Raw genomic sequence first — 27,286 nt, 5'->3', positions numbered from 1 at the left:
CATATATATATATATATATATAGTATGGACATAGCCTCCAAGCTTTACCGTGCTATATTAATAATATTTCTCCATTCCCTTTATGGGCAACTTGGTTCCCTGCCCTATCAGGATGAAATTTGTCACTTACCAAGCCCATTTGGTCACAGGGCTAGGGGATAGGTGGTCCGACACGTACATGGACCAAGACCATCTAATAGTCTCTCTCTAAATCTACATCTCGGTGGTCATCTTCCCCCACCATTATCTACATCTCTATAAAATCCTCTCTTTCCTCGCGAATGATGGTCATCTTCCCCACCATTGAAATCTTTGTGTCTTTCTAATCCACTACCCAACAACCTCCACTACCACCTCCTCCTCCATTCTTAAACCCTAACCATATAATTTTGTGCATTTTTTGCTCTGTGTTTTGGAGTTTAATTTACTAATTACTGATTAGATTCAAATGGTGGCCTCAATTTTGCAACTCACTTGCACACACACTCGTCTCTATTATCAATCAAAACCAGGCCACTTCTGGATGTGGCTGAGGATTAGGGGAAAAAAAATCTAATACTACTCAATCTGGACTTTTATTTTTTTTATATAAAATTACATAATATTTTTAGGACAGATGCCTGAATTTCATTGGGGAAAGTCATCACAAACTTCATCCTCACAGGGATGGACTCAGAATATTGAAAAAAACCTTATAAGCAGTAAATTTTCACAACATATACTAGGAAATCATCAGTCTAACTAGGCATACTAATCTGCAAATAGACTTTGTCAACAATGCAAAGAGTAGGTAGAAACATGGCAGAAATGACATTGCAACCGTTCAGTCTTCGGTTGTAGACAGAACTGTTCAGTCCTCAAGAGGCTAAGCCCGTGTGTGGCACAAAATCGAAGTAAGGATTGAATTTATCCGAGATAAGAGTGCTTAATGGCCAAAGAATATTTTATTAAAATAACAAAGAGGACAAAATTGTAGGTAAGATGATTCAAAACTGTGATTAGGAGACATGATATTGATTGGTCTGCGCAATCGCACCATGTAAGTTCTAAGGATTGAATTTAATTCGCTAAAACATTACAATCAAGAAAAGCTTGAGCTGGGAGGCGCCGCACCGTAACCTCCAGCTCCACGCCCAAAGCCACCCCTTCCAGCTCCCTGAAAGATTGAAACCAGTAGTAAGCCAAATGATAGCATCGAAGCGAAAAAAAAAAAAAAAAAAAAAAAAAGAAAAAAAAAAAAAACTTTGGAAGAATCTGCACTCATTTCACTCATTCTGATAAAGATCTAAATCTCATAAAACAATTCACTTTGAATGCATACTCGGACAAATCCTAAAACACTCGAAGAATACAAATTAACAGTGACTGGTGTTTGCGAAACTGAAATTCTTAACCTCATTACAATCACAAAAATACGAGTATGAAGAATGAGGAACAAGCCGCCTTAAAGGAAAAACCTTCTTCCATGAAAATTGTATGAAATGATAAGTTGCAAGATGGGCATAGAACATATTCTTAGCAGTCAGGTCCATATAACATAAACTGCAACAGTATGCGGTAGCAGTGAAAACACATAATTTACAACATAGATATGACCCAAAGCACATCAAAAGCCAATCAAAGCATGCAAGGATATGGACACAAACTAACATGTATAAGCTGATGTGGAAATTTCTAAAATAGACTATATTGTAGAAATATAAATTTTTATATTTATATCTAATCGTTTTGTTCATTTTTCCATATTAAAAATTGCATAATTTGGAAGATAACACTCAATATGCTGATACAAATTTTCTTTGCGATCTCCAGTCAACATATCTCATTGTGAGACTTACATGTTCCTTTTCCTGTTTTAAAAGGGGCGTCAGTTGCATGCTTCACTGGCTTTTGTGACGTGAACTTCTAAAAAAAACTTATGATGCGTACATGCATGCCCTGCAGTGTTATTAGAGGCCCAAGGCATTAGAGGTCCTTTGGAGTTGAGGTACGAGGCGCATGCCTGAGTGAAGTGAGGCGCATAATTAAAAATTTAAATTACCATAATAACATTCATATCTCATAAGTTATATCAATATTCTAAAAATTAATATCAAATAGTAATATAAAAGAGTAAATCCATCAATTATACAAGTATCTAACAACTATAAAACAGAGCACAAATTTGTTTTCTTGAAAGGCAAAGCAAAATGTGTTTTTTTGAATGGCAAAACAAAGCCCAAAAAGAAATAAATATGTTAACAAAAAAAAAAAAAAAAAAAAAAAAAAAATGGAAGAAAAATTAGAGCCAAAAAAAAATAAAAGATACAAAGAGAAGAGAACTAGTCGAAGAGAGAGATGTAAACAAAGATAAGAAGAGAGGGGAGATCTAGAGAGAAAAAAGAAAGAAAGAAAGAATTGATGTAACTTCGTCGTTTATCTCTGCAATTAGGGCTTCATCTTCATCTCACAATCTCATTCTATCGTTGTTCGGTTAACACTTTGACTCTTGGGTTTTCTTATTTTTTATTCTTTTGTACCAAAGTTACTTCGATTGTATGTTTGTGCTTTTGTTTTCTGTTTATTAAGTTGCCAAAAATGCCCCTTTTGGCTTAAGAAATAGAACAATCGTATTTTATTAAACAAATATCAGTGAGGCACGCCTCACGAACAGGACGGGGCGCAACCAAGACAAGTGCCTAATAAACATCAGTGAGTCTGGAATGATAACAAGCGCTAAACTTGAGTCTCGAGCCTAGGTGCACCTAGGTGTGACCCTGGGCGCGCCTTTAACAACACTGATGTCATATAAAATACATTCCGAAGAGTATATGAGAAGTCATGTCAGACACCGTTGGCACAACACGTAGAACAAAGTATCCACGCTAAAGGACTGAAACACACTAGTCTCCGCATAGACAACTCTACAATTCCTTAAGTGGAAAGAGAATTCAAATGGCATAAATCACAGCCTGCTCATTGAGAGGACAGGTTGACAACTATTAAACACCAAGGGTTAGCAATACTTGGATCAAAATTCCAACCTCTCGTAAATAAGTTAATTGAAAGCTTTTGAGATGCTTTCTTCTTGTAGATTCATATGCCTTTTATCATAGCTTCTAATACCAGTTTATTTGCTCAGAAGTACCACAACGAAAGGGCTCCTCGAGCTCAATATCTTGAGGTTTTTAGTTATTTGAGCTATCAAAATTCTAAAAATTTAAACCCATTCAATAAGAACAACTGAAGCATCAGGCCCACTGATTTTAACTTTTGAAACTGATCAAAGTCTGAGTACTATTCGGAAAGTTAGACGTGCAATTAAATTTGTTGAGCATTAGAAACCTATTATGGTGGGTTTATCTTTGAAAGCTCAGGTGGACAGAGAGAGCTGCTTGTTCACGATAATGGAACCCTTATGAAGTTAGTTTGGGGGTTGTAAAAACAATTGTGCCGATTTGGATACACATGAACTAAGGCAGTCTACGGTGAAGATAGAAACAGATTTAAGAATTTAACTCAAATCACTATCAAGACCCTAACAGAAACCTAAGAACAGAGCATAAGCAAACCATGAGAGAGAAAAAAGTTTGTTCTTTCACTTATTCAGCTGATTTATATTTAATGCTGATATAGAGTTACCATCAAGTTAAAATAAAAGGTGCTACTATAAGCCCATCTATATAGACAATGCAATAGTGCAGGTAGGAAAAGAAATTCGAAACACATTCATCAATATAAACGGTTGTGGTCATTTTGCTACGGTGTCAAGGAATAAACAGCAAATCATCCCCAAGACAACACTTGGGCACTTCAACCACCTTCAAATATATCATCTAGCAATTTAAACAAATATAAATGATCAAATCTAGGGAATTTGTTTAGTATGAAAACAAACAAACAAACAAAAAAAATCCTACTAATTAACATCCCCACTTTCCATTCATTAGTGGTTTGGGTAAATAGAGCAGCTTCGGTTTGACAAATAAATACAAGTCACAAAGGAGTGTTCTGAAATATAAAAGCAGAGATGATTAAAAGGCATAACTTACTATGAGTGAACACACACATCACAAGATCTTTTAGTTAAATTCAAAAGACTAACATCTAACAACTGCCACACACTAGCACAACAGTCCTCTATTTGTAACAGCTTCAATTGAATAACATAACAACCATACCAAACATTTTGAATCATGCATCAATCGTAAAACATTTGGAATCCCTAATAACACAAATCAAATCTACATCAATAAATTATCTATATTTATTTAGTCAATAGAAATTACTCTAAAAGAAGGCTGAAAGTCGGCCGGAGCACCACCCTTTTCGCCACCAAACTCACCGGGAGGGCCCCCTCGAGGACCCCCACGGTATCCATCCCGGTCACCAAACCTCGTCCTGTCACCTTCAAACCGTGGTGGGCCACTGTAATATCAAAATAAATCCACAAAATTAATCACATTTCTACCAAAAATCAAAACTTTGAGAGAAAATGCATAAAAGCCATGGGCCGACCAGTGGGCCTTGCCGACTTATTCAAAGTGGCAGGAACAATCTCCGGTGGAAGATTGAGGTAAAAACATGGAACATATTCTTAATTATGAAGTTATAAACAATAAGTAGAGTGCGATCATGCAGCCCCTCGTTTTGAAAAAGGAGAGAGATATGGTGTATATATATATATATATTATATCTATGTGTGTGTATATATATATATATATAGATATAATGAGATGGATATTTAATATGAGTGGAATATAAAATAAAAAAAAAGTAATTATACTTGTACCGATTTGTTGCACCGAATATTTTTTATTAGTTATTTATGTATAGTACATGTAAGTGGAGGGTTCACTTTTTTATTTATGCGATTTGTTATAATAAATTGTTAAACCTATTTCTTTTAATCGATCTATTTATAAACAATCTCCGATGGAAGATTAAGATAAAAACATAAATCATATTCTTAATTATGAAGTTATAAACAATAAGTAGAGTGCGATCATGCAGCCCCTCGTTTTGAAAAAGGAGAGAGATATGGTGTGTGTGTGTGTGTGTGTGTGTATATATATATATATAATGAGATGGATATTTAACAGGAGTGAAATATAAAGAAAAGAGTAATGATACTTGCATCGATTTATCGCACCGAATTGTTGCACCGAATATTTCTGATTGATTATTTATGCATAGTATATGTAAGTGGAGGGTCCACTTTTTTATTTATGCGATTTATTGTGATGAATTGTCAGATCTATTTATTTTAATTGATTCATTTATGCATAAATAAATAAGTGAGACCCTCCACTTACATGCACTATGCATAAATAATCAATCAGAAACATTCCGTGCAACAATTCGGTGCAATAAATCAATGCAAGTATCATTACTTGAAAGAAAATTCAAAAATATTTGGTGCAATAAATCGGTGCAAGTATCATTACTCGAAAAAAAAAAAAAAAAAAAAAAGAGATGGGTGGATTGGACTCATTACTCTTTAGAAGGAGAGAGTTAAAAATTGGTGAAAAGAATTAAAAGGTGGCAGCTTCACATATACAAGATTGCCAAATAATGACAAGTATAAAATATTATATTTAGAGCATTGTTATTATAAGAGTCACATAATTCCTATATTTAGGAATTTGGGTGAGGGAATTAATTAAGAAAGAATCATTTGCAAGTAAGAAAACAAATTAAGTTTTTTTCTCTCCTCTTTTCACGTTCTCTCTTTCTCTCTCTTGGTTAACCCTCAACTAATTTGGCGTAAAATTTTTGTGATGAGGTTATTCTAAAATTCAAAAATGCGAACAAATAAAAAAAAAAAAAATCTCAAATAGAATGAAATAGTGTCACGAACATAATAAATGAAATTTAACTTACTAGAACCCAGTATGTCACCTTTGAGGGTTAACCCATTGAGAGAAAGAGACAGATTGGTTGAGGGTATTAACTAATGACTCAACCAATGAGAGAAAAAGAGAATGTGGAGAGAAGAGAGAGAAAAAAGCTAGATTTGTTTCTTTAATTGTGAATGATTCTTTCTTAATTAATTGTCTCTCCCAAATTCTTAAAAATAGAAATTGTATGGCTTATAAGCTCCGAACTTTGTAGACTTTTTGCGATAGCGCTCTCATAATAACACTACTCTTATATTTATTACATTTACAAACATACTTGTACTAAATGATTTTTTTTATTAAAGACGTTGTAAATGTACTAGTGACACCAAATAAAGGAATGACTACTTTAATCCACTTCATTTTTATAAATTAATTGAACTATCCTAAAAGGGAACACAAAATCATATGATCTGTATGAGGTACTGTTTTTGTATTATTAAAGCACATTTAAAAGGGTGTGGTGTTATCATCAAGAGTAAAAACTTATAATATGTATACTTGCATATATAACTTATATATATATGTGTGTGTGTGTGTGAGAGAGTTTTTATTCCACACATCTCATACAGTACTGATTTGATCCCAGTGTTGGGTTTATTTCCTTCTATATGGAGGAAAGTCTAAGTAGGTTTTATTAAAGCCCAAAGCCCAGCCCTTTAGAGAGAATAACCCTAAGGAAGTCAGAATAAAAAGGTAGGAGAGATCAGCCGTAGCTAACACAAAAGAAAGAGAGAAAAACGCAATTTTTTTTCACACTGCCCATATTTCATCAAACCTCCGATCCTGCTTTGTTCGTGGTCCGATCGAGCTGAAATTTGGAGGAGAGGTTCATGACTCAATGAGTTAAAATATGAATGGTGAAGATCGGATTTTGAGCTCTGGAACAGTGATTTGTGCCCATGAACAGTAACCGGGTTTATAATATTTTCCCTCCAATTCTCTTTGTTTTTGCCAAGATTGATGATATCTTGATGAGATGTATTGTAGCCTCTAATTGCGATTAGAGAAGACTTTGTGTACCCATTATTTGGTTGATAGTGGAGATTTCAACTGGATTAGGTCCCGTGGTTTTTGTTCCTCACACTGGGGAAATTTTCTACGTAAAAAATTGCTTGTGTTCTTGTGGTTTGGTGTAATTGATTTTCTTTTCTATTATTTTCAGTACATATAAAATTAGAGATACACTATATTTGCTTGCATATAGGTAGAAGAGTTATTCCGCTATATTTGTTTATTGTTATATCTCCCAACAAAGTGGTATCAGAGTTCCAAGTTGACAGATTGTCAGGTTGGCAGTTTAAGTTATGGAAGCAAATACAAGTCGAATGATTAATCTCAATGGTTTAAATTATCACATATGGAAAGGAAAAATGGAGGATCTTCTTTATGTGAAAGATTATTACCTACCGGTGTTTAGTGCTAAAAAACCAGAAAATAAGTCTGTTGTGGAATGGACTTTGTTACATCGACAGGTGTGTGGGTATATGAGGCAGTGGGTAATGTTTTGAACCATATTAATGGAGAGACAAATGCACGTTCTCTATGGAGTAAGCTTGAACAGCTATATGCTAGAAAAACTGGAAATAATAAATTGTTTCTGGTTAAGCAGATGATAGCTTTGAGATATCAAGACAGGACTCCTTTATCTGATCACCTGAATACATTCCAAGGAATTATTAATCAGCTGGCTGGAATAGGTATTAAGTTTGATGATGAAATACAAGGGTTATGGTTGCTTGGTTCATTACCAGACTCGTGGGAGACGCTCAGAACTTCATTGTCTAACTCTGCTCCGAAAGGTGTAATCACAATGGATATGGCCAAGAGTTGTTTGCTAAATAAAGAGATGAGAAGAAAAACACAGGGACCCTCTTCACAGTCAAAGATCTTGGTTACAGAAAAGAGGGGGAAAAGTAAGAGCAGAGGTCCGAAGAACAGAGATAACAGCAGAAGTAAGTCCAACAAGTTTGCAAATGTTGAGTGTTATCATTGCGGGAAAAAGGGACACATCAAGAAATATTGCAGGCAATTGAAGAAAGAAAACAAGAATGAGAAAGGGAAGGGAACGAAGAATGGAGATGACAAAGAAGGTGATGACAGAGTTGCTACCACCACTCCTGCAGACTTCCTCATTATTTATGATGATGAGACGATAAATGTTGCATACCATGAGACCAGTTGGGTGATTAACAGTGGTACCTCTATTCATGCTACATCTCGAAAGGATTTCTTTATATCCTATAAATCTGGTGATTTTGGAACAGTAAAGATGGGCAACGATGGCTTGGTTAAAGTCATTGGAATTGGGGATGTGTATCTGAAGATGAATAATGGCATGAGGTTAGTTCTCAAAGATGTGAAACATATTCCTGACATTCGTTTGAATTTGATTTCTACAGGTAAACTTGATGATGAAGGGTACTGCAACACTTTCAGTGATGGCCAGTGGAAGCTCACTAGGGGTGTTATGGTTGTGGCTCAAGGCATGTAGCACTCTGCACTGTACATTCTGTAAACAAAGATCTCCAACGACATTATTAATGCGATGGAGGATAATGATACAACAGAGTTGTGGCACAAAAGACTGGCTCACGTGAGTGAGAAAGGATTAGCTCTACTTGGGAAGAAAAGTCTACTATATAGACTGAAAAGTACACTTCTGAAAAGGTGTACACATTGTTTGTCAGGGAAGCAGAGCAGAGTCTCCTTTAAGAATTCCCCTCATTCGAGAAAGTCGGAGATACTGGATTTGGTACATTCAGATGTGTGTGGCCCTATGAAGACGAGAACACTTGGTGGCTCCAGTTACTTTGTGACCTTCGTAGATGATCATTTAAGGAAGTTGTGGGTATATACCTTGAATTTAAAAGACCAAGTGTTAGCAGTGTTCAAGCAATTTCAAGCCTTAGTTGAGAGACAGACTGGGAAGAAACTGAGATGCATTCGTACTGATAACGGCGGAGAGTATTCTGGTCCTTTTGATAAGTATTGTAGACAGCAGGGTATCCGGCATTAAAAGACAACTCCTAAAACTCCTCGGTTGAATGGCGTAGCAGAAAGGATAAACAGGACACTGGTTGAGAGAGTGAGATGCTTACTTTCACAAGCCCGGTTGCCAAAATCCTTTTGGGGGGAGGCATTAAGCACAGTTGTTCATGTGTTAAATCTTACACCCTGTGTTCCTCTAGAGTTTGATGTGTCAGACCGAGTTTGGACAGGTTAGGATGTCTCCTATAATCATCTTCATGTTTTTGGGTGCAAAGCATTTGTGCATATTCCAAAAGATGAAAGGTCCAAACTTGATGTGAAAACGCGACAGTGTATATTCCTTGGCTATGGCCAAGATGAGTTTGGGTACAAGCTTTATGATCCAGTTGAAAAGAAAATTGTGAGAAGAAGAGATGCCGTGTTTATAGAAGATCAGACGATTCAGGATATTGAGAAAGCAGGGAAATCTATGTCTCAGCAAGTTGATATCTTGACTGATGTAGATCTAGCTCCTCTGAAGAATCTGCCATCTCAGGTTGAGAATGATATTCAGGATGACCACCAGTGTACAGGTGATGTAGATGTTCCCCTACAGGTTCAGGGAGATATTGAGATTGATGAGCAATTGACAGCGCCAAAGATTTCACCAGAGATTCCATCCAGGAAGTCTCCCGGAGACCGACGTCCTTCCACTTGGTATTCAACAGAGCAATATGTGTTATTGACTGACGGGGGAGAGCCCCAGTGTTTTACAGAAGCCATAGAAGATGAACACAAGAAAGAGTAGGTTGAGGCCATGCAAGATGAGATGCAGTCATTGCATGATAATCACACTTTTGAGTTAGTGAAGCTATATAAAGGAAAAAGAGCTTTGGAAAACAAGTGGATTTACAGGAAGAAGCCACATGGGTTCTCTTCACGGCCACGGTATAAAGCTAGATTGGTTGTCAAAGAATTCGGTTAAAGAAAAGGTATTAACTTTGATGAGATCTTCTCTTCAGTTGTAAAGATGTCATTGATCCGTATAGCACTCGGCCTAGCAGCTAGTCTTGACTTGGAAGTTGAGCAGATGGATGTGAAAACTACCTTCCTTCATAGTGATTTGGAGGAAAAGATTTATATGAAACAACCAGAGGGTTTCAAAGTGAAAGGGAAAGAGGATTATGTGTGCAAGCTGAAGAAAAGCTTATATGGTTTGAAACAAGCACCGAGACAGTGGTATAAGAAGTTTGACTCTGTTATGGGATAGCAAGGCTACAAGAAGACAACTTCTGATCACTGTGCATTTGTTAAAAAATTCTTTGATGATGATTTTATTATTCCACTGCTTTATGTGGATGATATGTTGATTGTTGGCAAGAATGCTTCAAGGATTGACCAGTTGAAAAAGTAATTAAGTAAGTCATTTGCTATGAAGGATTTGGGGCCAGCAAAGAAAATTCTTGGCATAAGAATCAGTCGTGTTAGGAGTGCCAAAAAGTTATATTTGTCACAGGAGGAGTACATTGAAAAAGTGCTTCAAAGGTTCAATATGGACAACACTAAAGTGGTTAGCTCTCCTCTTGCTACCCACTTCAGATTGAGTACAAAGCAATATCCTTCTATAGATAAGGAAAAGGAAGACATGGAAATAGTTCCTTACGCCTCAGCAGTAGAAAGTTTGATGTATGCAATGATTTGCGCAAGACCAGATATAGCCCATGCAGTTGGTGTCGTTAGCCGATTCTTGTCAAATCCTAGAAGAGAGCATTGGAATGCAGTGAAGTGGATCATGAGGTATCTTCGAGGCACTTCTAGTTTGAGACTTGGTTTAGGAAATGGACAACCATTGTTAGTTGGCTACACAGATGCAGATATGGCAGGGAATGTGGATACTCGTAAGTCTACTTCGGGTTATTTGATCACTTTTGCAGGTGGGGCTGTAGGTTGGCAATCGAGACTTCAAAAGTGTATTGCTCTTTTTACGACAGAGGCAGAGTTTATTACAGCAACGGAAGCGACTAAAGAGTTTCTGTTATTAATATTTATTAGTAATTAATAATTAATTACTTTTATTTTATTTTTTAAATGATTTATTTGGATTTAATTGCTTTTATTGTTATTTTTAAATGATTTGTTTTATTTAATTGAGTGCTAGATTAATTGTCTTATTTTAATTAAGTTATATTTCATGATTATGTATGATGACTGATTGAATTGTTGGCGTGTTGATTTTATTGGTATGATGTGACTTAGTTGTACATTCTTATTTGTTTATATACTTCATGTAATTAGTTATTTTAATGTAAGTGTTTATTTAATTATTTTATTTATTTAAATTAATTGGACTGGGCTTAAGGGAAATTGGACCAAAAGATATGGTCTTGGGCTTGAATGAAGCTTTATTGGGTTAATTAATAAAGCTCATGGTATTGTGATTATTTAAATAATCATTTTTATGTATAATTATAAATATAATTAATTAATTAGTGTTATGGTAGAATATATATATAGATATATATTTATAAATATATATAGGTATATATGATTTAATTAATTAATAATTAATTATGGAAGGAAATATGCATATATATATTATACAAAATATGCGTGTCTAGATATTTATACTAGTTAAGGATTATTAGTTTCTTTTTATTTAGTAGTTATTAGTGGTATAGGATTAGGTATTAATGTGTATAAATATACACTTAAGGTTTTATCGATAAGAGTTTTGTCACGTTAGAAAAATAAGAGAGACAGAAAGCGAAGAAGAGAGGGCTGACAAGGAGACAGCCGGACCTAGGAGAGAGGATGCCAAAATTGAAAGAGACACTCAAGCCTTGAAACGTCGGTTTCATTTCGAAACCTTCAGACGAGTTTTCACTATCTTTCCTCTTAGAACTCATAAATATTTCACCTGGAGTATCAATATTTTAATTAAATTTATTAATTAAATCATAGTTAGATCTGATGAATTAAAAGTATGAAATATTATGTTTTTAATTATTTTGGAATTTTGGGTTTTAATTTATACATATATGTGTTGTATCTATTTTAAAATCAATCTATAGGTTAATCTTGGACCCAATATGATTAATTAGGGTTTCTAGAGTTTCTGGAATTTTTCTGTAATTTTTGGAATTTTCTAGATATTTTTCTGGATTTATTTTATATTTTTCTGAATTTATTAGAATTAGTTGTATAATTATTTAAGGGCTTAAATTATAACTTTTGTATACTGGAGCCTAATTAGTAAATTGGTGTATGCATAACGGAGGGGGTTACTGTGCGGCGTGGCTCACAGAGCTACGGTGCGCCCAAATCAGGACCATTAGATGGTCCTGATGGGCAATGGAATGATCCAGTGTGGGCGTGTATGCATGGGAGGGGTGACACCTGATCTAGACTGTAAATGGAGTTGATAGATGGAGGAGGATGATCTTGTACGGTGCGGTCCATGAGGAGTAGTGCACATGCAAGATCTGAATGCTGGATATAGTCAAATGGTGGAAGATGGATTCAGTGTGACGCGGCTCACCAAAAGGGGAAGTATCAACCAACCAGAAGCAGCCACACATGCGCTGAGAGTGGATCAGGCGCGTGCGAGCGCGTGGTAGCGTGTGGATGCGCCTGCTTGTGTAAGCTGGCGCGTGGAAGCGCATGCAGTGAATGTTAAAGAGTTTGGCGGTGCGTAGGGCACGTGAGGCACTGTTTGGGGTTTCGGCAGGTTGCTGTATAGTCCGGGGATGTTCCAGAATTGGTTTTAAGCCTCTTGGGGTTGAAAACAACCATTAGAGGAGGTGTTCGTGGTGTCCTAAAAGCCACAGAGTGTTACTATAATGATTAGTATAATTTATTTTGCATAAATATAATAACTTATGATATTGGAATGTGGTGTATGTATGTATATATATAATTATACATATATATATGTGTATACATGGATTTTATTAAATTATAATTAGTATGGAAGGAAGGATATATATATATATATATATATATATATATGATTTAAATAATCAAGGATTATTAGGGAAAGATTATACACATATATATTATAATAATATATGTGTATATATATGTATGTGAACTAAGATTATTAATATTATTTTTCTTATTTGATATATTTGGATAGACTGGTTAGTAAATTAGGAATGTGCTTTATAATCTGCATGAGATATTTATGTATAAATTAGTTGCCGTTGAGCCTACAATTTGTACATGGGATGAGTTGTCATAGACTTAAATATATTGCCTAAGTATTTGTATGAATAAAATACATACATAGGAAGTATGGATGAGTTGCTAGTTAATTTGTATAAATATATATACTTGTAGAGGTATGGTTGAATTGTCAAAAGTATAAATAAATATACTTAAAGAGGCATGGTTGAGTTGCCAATATATAAATAAATATATTTACAATGGCATGGTTGATTTGCCAAGTGTAATTATATTGCTATTTGTTAGATGATTAAAATATATCATCTGTGATTATTGTATGTATAAGTTGGATTAGGATTAGATATTATTAAATTAGAATAGTTTAGTACTTACGGGTTAGTGTATTATTTGATACATATTAATAAAATAATATTGGTGGTGATATGGATGATTTGTCAAAGCCTAGATATTGGCTGTGTGATTTAAATACTTAAAATCATTATTGGTTTTGGAATTAAATATAATATTCTCTTAATTATATTTTATTGTTTAAATTATTAAATTATTTAAAATGGAATTAAGGTTAAAATGTTTCTCTTTAAAAGAGAAGGAGATTGTGGATTGGTTGAGGTAGGATTATGTTTTAATCATGACTTAATGGTTTTGAAAATTAATGAACATATTAAGAGAAGGGAAGGTTATAATGTATATAATTATTTATACATATGTGTATCTTTATTAACCTTAAAATTTTAGTACGTTTGGTTTTAATCAGATATGATCTACTTATTGGTTTTCAGAGGTCTGGTAGAGAGAATTTGCGCGTAGGGTTTAACCCACGATTTATTTTTTTCAGGTTAGTAGAGATTCCAGTCTCGAGGTTAAGGATCCGCAGCTGGGAGACTGTCATTCATTTATTCATCTTGTGTACTTTTAAGTAATATTGGATTATTGGATAATGTTTTAAGGGGTCCTAGAGTTACTGGATTCTCGAGTTGTAACTGTTGAATAATTACTAATTAATATTTATTTATTAGTTTTCTTCAGCGGTTTATTTATTCTTTATTATTCATCTTGTATTCTGTGCTTGTTTAAATACTTTAATTATTTTGATATCCTTTGGTTTTGTGCGCGAACTTGATCAACCCGTGTTCCGAAATCATGGGGTATCACACAAAGAAGTTCTTGAGAGAACTTGGTTTCAAGCAGCAGAGGTATGTGTTATTTTGTGATAGCCAGAGTGCTATTCATCTTGCTAAGAATTCCAGTTTCCATACAAGATCTAAGCACATTGATGTACGATACTATTGAATCAGAGATGTGTTGAACAATAAGTTACTTAAACTTGAGAAGGTTCACACTGATGATAATGGTTCTGATATGTTGACAAAGACCCTACTAAGAGAGAAGCTTAAAGTTTGTTGTTCGATCGCCGGGATGGCGATTCTCTCCACATAGTCGGAAAGGGGGAGATTTGTTAGGTTTATTTCCTTCTATATGGAGGAAAGCCCAAGTGGGTTTTATTAAAGCCCAAAGCCCAAAGCCCAAAGCCCAAAGCCCAGCTTTTTAGGGTGAATAACCCTAAGGAAGTCAGAATAAAAAGGTAAGAGAGATCAGCCGTAGCTGACACAAAAGAAAGAGAGAAAAATGCAATTTTTCTTCACACTGCCCAGATTTCATCAAACCTTTGGTCCCACTTCGTCCATGGTCCGATTGAGCTGAAATTTGGAGGAAAGGTTCATGACTCAATGAGTTAAAATCTGAACGGTGGAGATCGGATTTTGAGCTCGAAAACAGTGATTTGTGCCCGTGAACAGTAACCAGGTTTATGGTATTTTCTCTCCAATTCTCTTTGTTTTTGCCAAGATTGATGATATCTTGATGAGATGTATTGTAGCATCTAATTGCGATTAGAGAAGACTTTGTGTGCCCATTATTTGGTTGATAGTGGAGATTTCAACTGGACTAGGTCCCGTGGTTTTTGTTCCTCACACTAGGGAAATTTTCTACGTAAAAAATTGCTTGTGTTCTTGTGGTTTGGTGTAATTGATTTTCTTTTTTATTATTTTCAGTACATATAAAATTAGAGATACACTATATTTGCTCGCATATAGGGAGAAGAGTTATTCCGCTGTATTTGTTTATTGTTATCTCTCCCAACACCCAAGAATAATATTATTTGAAAAAAATTAAGTTATTCTCGAGCTAAGTTAAAATAGGGTTTGCTTAAATGCGTGTTCAGTTCGAACTTTCTAATGAGTTTAAAAATTTGAGTACAGACTATACACTCGACTTGTGATTATTTAAAAAATTCGTTCAAAGTTAATTTGAACCCTTGTTCAATATTATATTCATGAACTTATTCAATCAACTCTACACAATCTTATATTCGTGATGATGTTCAAGAGTCTATATTTATGAACATGTACGAGCCTACAATTTAGTCATTAATGTGATCACGAGTCAAACCTAATAATATTTGGAATCAATTCCAACTCTAAAAATCGAGTTTGTACTAGCTTCTTTATTACTAAATGAGCACACATGGAGTTTTAAATGAATCAATTTCAAATGATTCATTTGCTGTCCTAATCCTTAATACCAAAATGTTTAAAATAAAAAAATAAAAAAAGGCGTAAATCTAGTATGTGATGGTTTATTTTATCTCTTAGAAGATCTCATATGGTATTTTTATTTTTATTTTTTAAATTCACAATTACAATTATGAATTTTGTAAGTGACAAACGCACTCGGCGTTTAATATGAAATGATTTTAAAAAGAACTGGGTCCAGGTTTGAAGTTTGAACAACTGGACTCTAAACAGTGTCCCTTCGCCTTTTCTCGTGCTCCGTATCAACTTCAAAAAAAAAAAAACAAAAAAAAGAGGTTGAATTTTCTTTGTACGGAAAAACTAAAGCATTGCAAATTCCCAAAAAAAAACACAAAAAGGGTAAAGCATTTTGGACTTCTATCTTATCCCTCTAGATTCCAACATGTTCAAGTGAATTTTCTCCGATTCTAACACAATCCCTCGCCCCATGGAAGGTATTGCCTCTAATCTAGTTCTCAAATTTTGGGTTTAGTTTCAGTTTCAATAGAACCAGTTCACCCAAAGTCACGCAGACTATGTGTTTGTATATGTGTCTGTGTGTAGTAGAATTGATTCAATTGCTGGGCTTTGATTCTTTTTATTGTTCTTCCAAAATCATTGTTTGCTGCACCAGCAAAAACTGTTAATACAGTTGATGATCCATCATCAGCACGCTTCACATGGAGGGCTGACAACTTTTCCACGCTGAATACACAGAAGCTATACTCTGAAAGTTTCTATGTTGGAGAACACAAATGGTTAATTTTTCATCTCTACCCTCTTTCTAGATTTTGATTTTGATCCTTATGTTTGATTTTTAAGTTTTTTTTTTTTTTGGTCTGGGAAAGGCGGTTGCTTATATTTCCAAAGGGGAACAATGTGGACCATTTATCGATCTATTTAGATTCTGCAAGTTCAGTAACTTTGCCATCTGGGTGGAGCAAATTCGCGCAATTCAGCTTATCTGTGATCAATCAAATTGATAACAAGTCCACAAAGAAGCAAGGTGTGTGTTTTGCATTTTAATTTACAAATATCTATATATCTTGTACTATATAGTGCTGATCTCTTCCTCCCCGTGGAGCAAGAAAATTCATCCGCACTTTCTATAGATTGAATTTGCAAATTCTTTATCTCATTTGTCTCCCTTTAATCCTAAGTTCTGATTCTTACAAAACTCCCACAAACTATTCACCAAGTCCTTTTAGCAATTTCGTAATAAATCATAGTCCTAGTCATACATACATCAACCTATTCACATCAGGAAAATCAAACTAATGACATATGAAACATCGACTCAAAAAAATAAAAATAAAAATAAAAATTATTTTCTCTGCACAACACTTCACCCCATAAATTTCAATGGATTAAAATCTATTTTTTCTAATTATCTGTTCTAATTATTTGTTTGAGATACATGATTTTCAAAGGTGAAGAGGTTTAAATTTTTTTGGAATAATCACCTTTTATTGTTGTAATTAGTGGTATTGGTAAATATTGAATTTAGAAACTAAAATAGTATCAGCGGTTTTGTATTAAAAAGAAATGATGGAAGTGGATTTCTATAATGACAGTTGCATTAGATCTAATGGTCACTATAGAAAGTGCAGATGAATTTTCTTGCTCCACGGGGAGCAAGAGATCACTACTCTCTCTCTCTCTATATATATATGTACACATAGGCTTATATGTTGTGTGGAAATATATTATTTGTCTTTGCAGAATTTGTGCGTTCTATTGGTATTATGATTCTAATCTGTGTTTTACTACTCTTAATTATATGTTCATTTTAATTTACAATTATTGAATGCCACAGGTGTGGAACTTGGAACTTAGCATAAGTTTTAATTAGAAAAGATGTGGTGAATTGATTTTTTATTTCCTCGTGATGGTGAAGGATTGACTAAGTAATTAAATAAGGTGAACCTCTACTTTAGTAATTGGTCATGATGTACTAAATAATTAAATGATAATTATCTCTACATACCACCTGATTGTTACTGTTACTGAGTTCGTTACTGTCACCTATTCATCAACCTTCTCCGTGATGGATACGTCTCCACGACCATTTTTCCAAGAACACTGACTAAGTTCTCAATTGATCTAATCTTGCCTTGTATATGAAATTTACCTGTTCTATCAGCTTACACTGATACCAAAGGCTCCTCTCCCTTACCAGTGGTAGAAGGCCAAAAACGATACTCAACATTCATCCTAAAGAAGGAGAAGAAATAAGTCTGAATAAGCATCATTAGTTACAGTCAATTAACTGCCACTCAGACAGTAAGAATCTCAATCCTGCAGCCTTTCTTAGAAGTGGTTAATGTGTAAATTGTCTGTAATGAAATGCAATCACATGTTGAATGGCATGGAAATATATCCTTAATTTTATAATTTTCAGGCTAGAATTTGCCCAAATGTAAGGTATATTGGAGACAAAACTGATTTTGTTGATGCATTGACTGTATTCACTGGAGATACTATATGTTTTTTGTTTTGGTGTTGAAAAATATAAACATTTAATTTGCTTTAAATGCTTATCAGATTGATATGGCATAATACTTCACTGGATAATCGACCCTAAAATAGATTGATTCTGATAATGTTAAACGGATAAATTTTTCATGCAAATTATATCTTTACTTCTTTGTATGTATTGGCTGAGCCGCATATATGATAAGGACGCATTGTCCCCCACCACCAACAAAACAAAGTTTTCAGTGCCATCTTTTAAAAGAAATTAAGGTGGCCCCTGCAAAGTTTTATCTCCAATCCTAAATTCAATTTCTTTTCCATCCTTTACTTGGCACTCCATTTTCAAAACCATACCTATACTAGTCTATAATCTATATGTCTTATATACTGAAACTATAGGTGTGTGCCTAGTTGTTGAGGTTCACTGCAGTTCTAGTTGTAGCCTACAGCCTTTGACCTTTTTGTGTTATATTTTGTGATAATTGTGACTGTTTTCATTATGCAGACTTTAAACACCGGTTCAATGCACGAGAAAGAGATTGGGGTGGGCTTGAATTAGTGCCTCTTAGTGAACTGTATGACCCTGGTAGAGGTTATCTTGTGAACGATACATGTGTTGTTGAAGCTGATTTCCCTGGCTTCCGTTCAGTTGAACTTAAGGTTGAGGCGGCAAAGACTGCCTCAGGCAGAGATGAAACTTCTAATTCTTCTTCTCAAGGGGATATTGATGGGAGGATTAGACAGAATGATTCTGATACTGATACAACCCTGCCTCAGACTGATACCTCGGGCCCTCCTCCTGCCAGTAAATCAGCAACTGAAGTGATCAAGTCTTCGGTCCCACCAGCCACTCCAATTGTTGAAAAGGAATCAATGGTTAATTCCTCTCACGCCCAAGATCCGGTCAGCAGCTTTTCTCTAGTCAATCAACAATGTTCTTTTTTTTCTTTGGTTTTTTTAAATCTTTGAGAGAGAGAAAAAAAATAATAATAATAAAAAAAAAAACACTCTTTGACCTGAGAGTCAGTTGCTAAAAGGAAATTTCTTTTGTAATATTTGTAGGAAGTTGAGTTGCCAAGGAGTCTTCCAATGGGTTCTCCTCTTGAGTCATCTTCATTTGATGACATGGATGCCTATACCTCCAAGTTGGTGTCTGTAGTAGAGACTGATGCACATTTTGACTCCACTACTGAAGGATTGAAGGATCGGTCGTCGCCTCCATTCCTCAATCAACTGTTGATGAAGCCAAAAAATTCTTTATAAAGATGTTATCTCGGGACCTATCAGAAATTCCTGATTTTGCCGCACACATTACAGAATCCATCCGTGTCTTGTCAGAGTGTCATGACCTCACTCCAGCCCAGCTTGCACAGCTGAAATCCCTCAAGGTTGAGTTTCCATCAGTTCTCAAAACTTTGACTTCCAACCATTCTTTAAAGGAGGTCGAGGAAAAAATAGCAGAAAAGCGAGGAACACAGAAGTGTTTGGTTGAGCAAGTCAAAATTAATGCATTCGCGTTCCAAATGCAGAGAGCTATTCACAAGGACTTGATCTCGGAGGAGGCAAAGCTTCAACAAGAGGTTGAGCGGCTGCAGGCTGAACTGGCTAAGATTTCCGAGAAGAAGAAAAGTGCTGGGAAAGAGATGAAGCAACTGCATGGGAAGATGGTTAATCTAGAACAGTCTAGGTCCTCTGTTCTTGAGGAGATCTCAACCCTTGAGACCGAGAAGACCGCGGAGAGCTCTCTGTCATGGGTCCAGCAAATGTGGACTGAGCTTAGAGACACATTCATGATACCAAACAATTAATCTCTTTTTATTTGCAAGATGAAAAACTTTTGTTGGTCTACTGTTATATTTCTCTCTAAGGGCCGGTTACATTCTACCTTAAATTTCATGTTTTTGGATATTTTTGACTTATTTCTGGTCGGTTGGGGTCAATATTCTTATACTTTTAGTCCTGCAATTCTACTTTAAATTGCACTTGTTTCTGGATTAATGAATGTGATTATCCTTTTTACCTTAGACCCATCTTCTTTTATTTTTATTATTATTATTATTATTTTTTTATTTTATTTTTTATTTTTTTGATTGGTTCTGTTATTGATCTATATCAAGCCTTTTCATGGGTTGGTTTCTTCAGGTAAGCCTTTTCACAGTAAGAATTATTTTAGTAACTTATATAGTTAGATAATTTCTCGTTTAGAAAAGTATTAGCATATATTATATTGTCGTTGATATTGAAATCTCATAATACTTTACTTTTTCTTCATTCCTAATATTTATAGGGCTCGCCAATAAACATTCTTATATAATTCCAAATATTTTTCTTATAACCACCAAGTAATACAAAAATGTTTGACAAAAATTTTTCTTATATTTTTATAGCTCCACCCACGTACGCGGCTTGGGACTGTGGGATGGTACTAGGGGCGAAGCCAATTAAGGCCCAAAGGGGGCACGTGCCCCCCTTACTTTACTCCAACCTACCATACATAGGTACATATTTTTGGTATATATATATATATATATACTTACATGGTAATTTTAAATAGTGCCGCCCTCAAATTTTCAAATTCTTTTAATTTCCTTTTGAAAAAAAAAAAAATTACATACCCTTCTTCAAATATACAATATATTTTTCTTTTTCTAATTTTTGTTTCCTTTTCAAAAAATTTCTTTTTTCACTTATGTATAATTATGTATTTTTTTATTTTTTTTAAACTTATTTCTTTTATCGATGACATTTGTGATTGTATTTAATTAAAATATTATTAATTAATATTTTGATTCTTATATTTGTAACTATATTTTTTTCACAGTATTTATTTAATATATTATTTTACAACTATTTTTTTCTTATTTGCCCTTTTGATTTAAAAAAATTATATTATCATATTTATTAAAAATAAATAAATAAATAAAAATAAACAAGTGCATTGTGCCCCCTCTGAAATAAAATCCTGACTCCGCCCCTGGATGGTACCTCTCTTTTTGATCAGGTGTGGGAGGGAAAATAATTTTTTTTTCTTAATTATAAAGTAATAAATAATAATTTCATTTAAAAAATTAAATTGATAGAAGGATGTCGAAGTGGCAGCTCTAAGTATCCAAGATTCAAAATAATGTGAAATTGCGACGTATAACGTGTTTTATGTATTACATTAACATATTGTTATATATTCCCTCTGTCCCAATTGTTATCCACTTCATAAACTGTGACTCACAATTATGTGAGTTACAATTTACGAAGTGGACAATAAAAATGGGATGGTAGTAATTATTATCATTTTTGTCTTTATTTCCTATAAATGGGTCGACCACGTTTGCTTGTTTTTTTTATTTTTATTTTTTATTTTATTTTTTTTTTTCACTTTTTCTAAGTCATGTATTCTACTTAGATTTAACATTTTTATAAAAATTTCTTGGGCTAATTCTACTTACACCCCCTAACGTTTGCCTATATTCCACTTACACCCTCTCTACGTTTTAATATTCCACCTACCTCCCTTGAGGTTTTGGTTTGTGTAGCAAATTATCCCCTGACGTTAAGCAACTCACGGTGTGTGCTGATGTCAGCATCAGCAAATTGTCAGAAAGTCAATTTTGCCCTTCTAATGTCTAAAATGACGTCTTTAACCTCGTTCACCAATATGCAATTACAAAACTGTCCGTAATTTGTTAACTCAAGTGTACAATAATACCCTTCCTTTCACTTCAATATATATATATATATATATATATATATATATATATATATATATATCATTTTCAACCTTCCGCACACAGACCCATGTAATTCTATTCTAGGGTCAGGGATTGGTTATATCATCGTTTTCTCTCTACCCTCGAAGCAATTGTGGAGCCCAAATTGGTCCTTCATTTTGCTGGCTTCAAGCTCTTAATTGTTGTGTTCTTAAAGTGGTTTGTCGATTGAGAGAGGCCAAAGTTTCAGTTTGCCCAAGGGTCCAGGCTTACGTAAGCTAAAAAGTCACGGTCGAGGGTTCCGACGTTGAGCCTGTAATCCGACGTCCGGTCACCGAGAGACATTGATTGTGATACCGTAAAGGTTGTAATCCAACACCTGCCGCTGACATCAACTTGTTCTTCAGCTTCGTCTTTCGCAATCAACTTCGCCTTCGATTCTTCGCCATCGACGTCCATTTCAGTAGTGGTGGCGGCGGAGGAGTCGTCATCGACTTCGTTTTTCTTCGCAGGAATGGAATCAGATTCTTGGTGTTGTAATGGTGATGGTTCGGATGGTGACGAAGTTACAGAGCTATGCTGAATTCTTCTACAGAGCTCTAGCGTGTCTATGGCCGTTTTGAATTAGGTTTCACCAAGGTGGGTTGAGGAATCGCTGCTCGCCAGACTAAATTGGGTTTGGTCAAACTTAGTTTGTTTTAGCTTTGAGAACGACTGAATCGCTGAACTGGGTTTCGTATAACTGAATTGTTGCTCGCCGGACTGAAAAAGGAGGAATCCTTAGTTCAGTCCAAACGCCGGACTTCAACGCCGTCGAATCTACGGCCGCGTAGTCATCTTCGTAAAGTTGGACAAGAACGGGGTAAGCCGGATCAAAGACGCCGGCGGCGAAGTTCACAGCTACCTCGACCTAGTTCAGTCCAGCGATCCCAAGTCCGGTGAAGCTCAGTTCAGTCCAGCGAAGCTTCGCGGTTTGTTCATTGCACGTTGGTGGTCTTGTAATGGAGGATGACGGCTGTGATAAGAACCAGCAAACTATCCTTGCAATTGAATGGCTGGCAGTAAGGATTGAATTTTGAACGGCGGTGTGTCCTTGCAATTAAACAGCAAGCAGTAAGGAGAACGCCTCAGCTGTGATAAGAACCATTTTTTTTTATGCTTACTGTTTGTGTATTATATTGGTGGCATAGTTTCTTCGTCACCGACAATAATGAAGAAGAAAGGGAAAAAAAAGGAAAAAGAAAAAGAAAAAAGATATACATATATATATACAAGCACTATATATATATATATATATATATATATATAGTGCTTGTATATATATATGTGTGTGTGTGTGTGTGAGTAGAGAGAGAAATTTAATGGTGTTAAACAGAGGGTGTTAAAGTCTTTTCTTTTTAGTTATGAATTTTAGTAAAATAGTAAAATCACATATTTCCATTGGTAAACTAGATGGTGGTTACTGGTAGGGGGTGTAGGTGGAATTATGAAACGTAGAGAGGTGTGTGTGGAATATAGGCAAACGTTAGGAGGTGTAGGTGGAATTAACCCAAATTTCTTATCACGTCAGTCAACTGTCTATGTTGACCTCTCTGTTTCTTACCTTTCTCTTTCTTACTAGACTACTGGTGAATTTCTAGATTGGAGTTAGATATCTCCTACCATCTACGTCTAAAGTAACATTCTTGTAAAATGAGTTTTTGATCGATCTCCTACCGGTGGTGTAGGTTTTTTCAGCCGGTTCATCCTCGGATCAACTTGCAGCGTTACCTCCGGTTTAACAACGGAGATCAATCACAAACTCCATCTCTAGTTGAAACTATCTTGTACTGATTTGGGTATTAATAGCCATTTGATTCCGTGAATTATTCCATCTGGATGGACCACATCGTCGGGATGACCACCCTCGTAGTACCGACTAACTTGTGCTTCGAATCTTCATTGAGTCCGACCAGTGGCGTAGCCAGAAATTTTCTTCTTTTGGGGGTAATCTTTAATAGCAATAATATATATATATATATATATATATTATTTGAACCAAAACAATATATGTAAAAATTAAATCATTAATTCATAATATTTCTATTTAATACATTCACAACAAATTTTCAAATTATTCACTATTGTTTCAAAATTGAGTTCATTCAATTAAATGTACTAAAAAAAAATCATATTCAATGAATCAAGAATAAGATATGAAAAAGAAAATAATACAATTACCTAACTGTTCTAATATATCACATATGTGAAAAAAAATAAAAACATAAACTAAAATTTAAAAGGACAACAAGCCCTAAAATAATTTTGATAATAATAACTAATAAATTTTGTAATTAAAATTATAATATCAAATAATAATAAATTTAGATGATAAAAAAATATCAAATTTCCTGTCTGCTTACTATTGACTTAGTCTCTGTCTACTGGTAAATGGTTGCTCCGCTTGCTTTATTTGGATTGTGAAAAATGTTGAAGAGGAAGATGAAGATGTGATGGAAATAATCCATTTGTTTATGGTAAAGTCAAAAAGTGTGGTAGAATATCTTGATGATTTTTTTTTTTTTTTGGAAAGTGTTAAAGAATATAATATTTTGGGTGGAAAAAATATCATATTTTTTTGGAAAGTATAAATTGATAGATATATTATATATATTTACAATTGTGTCACGATTATATTCCTCTCGTGAATGGGCTTTTGGTTATATATACATATAGTATATTATGTGTGAACTGTCAAATTTTAGAGGGGGCAACAATACAAATATAAAAATCTTTCCATATAAAATTAAAAAAAATTAAAAGTTCAGTGGAGGCAGTTGCCCCAACTTGTTCCTTTGTGGCTACGCCACCGAGTCCGACAGTCTGGTGAGCGAGCATGAAGTGCTGAGTTAGCTCAAAAAATGAGTCGACCTATTTGATTGAATGAATCATTTTAGGGACGATGTGGTGGAGCAAGAGGGTCTGGAGTAAGCTTGTCAACAGATCAGATCGATTAAATCCATATTCGATTTGTTAAGCAAACAGATTATCGGATTCGGATCACTAACGGGTTCTCAGGCTGAAAGTCCCAATCCATATCCTATTTAGTTCGGACGCGGATCGAATCGGATTCGAATTCGGATTAAAATCATATTTACTAACATATATAATTTTAAAGTTAGATGAAGCGGAGAATTTCTAATATACTGAATGCTACATAATATAACTATGCAACTAAAATGAATATAATGATAAATAATTAATATATATAAATTTAGTAATATATAACTAATATATGTAACATTGATATATAGCATATTGTAAATTATTTACTCTTTGTTAATAAATAAAGAGTATGATATTATTAGTATGTATATTAAGAGATTTATTAGCATGTGGATGAGAACACCACACTATTGTATATATAGCATTATGATTTTTTTTTTTTTTTTTTTGATTTTTGGGTTACCTCTAATACAATTTTAATAGGAGTATTGATATATGTATATATATATGTATGTAAAATTATTAATAAATAATTATATATATAATTATTTATATATATAATTTTAATCAGATCGGATCAGATCGGATTATTAACAGATTGGATTAGCATAATCCATATCCGATTTGTTAAGTTAACGGATTATCGGATTCAGATCATAATTCGATTATCCAATTTTTTTGTTCAATTCATATTTGACTAATCGGATCGGATTCAGATTAGGATCCGCTCCATTGACCGGTCTAGTCTAGAGGGACCTGAGATTGGCAGGATCTAGGAGGAACCGCTTGAACTCGAGGTCAAGGTCGCGTTCGAGTGCTTCATTATTTGGCGTGAAGATGGTGATGTTGTGTCAACTCAATGATTCCTTTAGTGTCTGTAACAAGCGAGCCTTCTCGACGAGTTCGGCGAGCTCGGTGTAATAGTAGTAAGGTGACGAGGACCGAGTTGGAGCTGATTTAGGCGTGGTTGTGACTCGGGTTTTCCGGCAATGCAGTACTTAGAAAACCAAAAATGACTTGGGTCGAGCACGACCTATGTTACTAGAAACAGGTATGGAAAGAAGACTTAGTTCAATCAAATCATCACTTGTTAGGCCCAAAATTGGAGGATCAGTCTGGAAGCCCGATCTCAGAGCAAAAGAAATGGGCCCATATGCAAAATGAGCCCAAAGAATCAGCCCAGCGTGAAGAGTTAGGAAGCTTCTAGAATGTTGGTAAAGGTCTATAAGTAGACTGGAAAAGGAGTTGGAAATTTTCTTGAAGTGTAAAATTATTCTGTCCAAATTAAGAGATGATATTTCTTGCATCTTCAATGGCGCTGTCTGTGGTAAACGATCGAGATTGATTCGTGAAGAAAAAGCTTGATCTCTGGAAGTTGGATTCAGATCGGCGAGATTATGATCTGTCTTGCAGAGGCTTAGTTCAAATTGATCTTTGGAAATTAGAGTCGGATTTGCACAATCACAATCTATTTTACGGAGCCAGATCTGATGAGTTCACGGTAGGAAAGATTCAGATCCAAGCGAAGGAGATCGGAATTCAGCCAGTTCGAGACCAGATCTAGTGCATTCGCATTAGTAGAGTTCAGGTTTGATTAGGAATTCACGGTTGATGACTCTGCTCCGATCAGGAACGATGATAAGAGGTGAGAGTTCTAATCCACAGGAGAATGACGAGCAAACGAAGCTCGACGAATTCATGAGCATGATTGAAGCTCTAAGAAGAGAGAATGCGGAATTGAGAGCTGGAATAGAGTGTCGAGAAGTTTCGATTATTCCATGACCGCCTCTGGTAGGCGAAAGAGTTGTGTAAACGAATGTTGCTTACCAAGTTGAACAGGAAAGGAACGTTCACCTGGATTTCTGTCGCGAAGAGATCAGGCACGACGATATTCCGCCAAATGTTCATTATGTAGAAGATTGGGAAGGATCTATCCATTTGGATCCACATCGCGAATGGATTAGAAGAGAAGAGTTCATGGAGATTGATCCACACCGTGAGAAGCTTAGATGAGAAAAAGTCGTGGAGTTCGGTCGCAATAAGGCCACACCGTCGTGGCAGAAGGAGTTGATAGAGGAAAGGTCATTTGATCTTCCTTACCGACTGTCAATGGCCACGTATGACTATAAAAGTTCGGACAGGAGGTCTACTGATCAAAAGATACTCCCAAGGTTTTCGGAGGGAAAATGAAGCCCTCCGTTCAGCAGCACGAACAGTTGATTCACCGTTTACAGATAAGATCCTGAATGCTCCGAATTCGAGAAAGTTTTCCATACTGGTTTTCATTCTGTTCAACGGAACGAGAGATCCGATCGATCACGTTTACCATATTCAATTGAAAATGGCTCTGAACACGGAGAATGATCCTTTAATGTGCAAGTGCTTTCCTACAAGCTTGACTGGACTGGCGCTCAATTGATTCAAGAACTTGGCAAGAGGCTCAGTGGATAGCTTCTGGGACCTGCATGACAAATTCATAAGCCAGTATTACGGGAACAAGCGTCTGGCCAAAGATATT

At 35.1% G+C, this 27,286-nt stretch overlaps 1 protein-coding gene across 2 annotated transcripts; it reads left to right on the top strand.

Moving 5' to 3' along the window:
* The first annotated feature begins 15,803 nt into the window (after window positions 1–15,803).
* Window positions 15,804–20,103, top strand: LOC132311751 (MATH domain and coiled-coil domain-containing protein At3g58270-like). 2 transcript variants are annotated; one of them, XR_009483091.1, is made up of 6 exons: window positions 15,804–16,059; window positions 16,239–16,362; window positions 16,453–16,610; window positions 18,585–18,982; window positions 19,142–19,467; window positions 19,609–20,103. XR_009483091.1 is itself a non-coding variant. In XM_059809825.1 (5 exons), the coding sequence occupies exons 1-5, from the start codon at window positions 16,053–16,055 to the stop codon at window positions 19,340–19,342; spliced, it is 888 nt and encodes a 295-aa protein (XP_059665808.1). In that variant the 5' UTR covers window positions 15,804–16,052; the 3' UTR covers window positions 19,343–20,103. The 2 variants fall into 2 exon arrangements, 1 of the variants encoding a protein (XP_059665808.1); XM_059809825.1 differs by having other exon boundaries at window positions 19,142–20,103.
* The last annotated feature ends 7,183 nt before the right edge of the window (window positions 20,104–27,286 follow it).

The sequence above is a fragment of the Cornus florida genome, unplaced genomic scaffold (assembly GCF_030987335.1).
Source record: "Cornus florida cultivar Cherokee Brave unplaced genomic scaffold, ASM3098733v1 CherokeeBrave_3.0.0_Hap2_Chr06, whole genome shotgun sequence".
Classification (NCBI taxonomy): Eukaryota; Viridiplantae; Streptophyta; class Magnoliopsida; order Cornales; family Cornaceae; genus Cornus; species Cornus florida.
Note: the sequence above shows the minus strand (reverse complement) of the source record. Positions and strands in the feature narration are given on the sequence as shown.

Bases quoted from the DNA above. Each gene is read 5' to 3' on its own strand.
- LOC132311751 (XM_059809825.1), top strand. The intron at 16,363-16,452 runs GTTAATTTTTCA...GGTCTGGGAAAG, and splicing joins TATGTTGGAGAACACAAATG to GCGGTTGCTTATATTTCCAA. The intron at 18,983-19,141 runs GTCAGCAGCTTT...TAATATTTGTAG, and splicing joins CCTCTCACGCCCAAGATCCG to GAAGTTGAGTTGCCAAGGAG.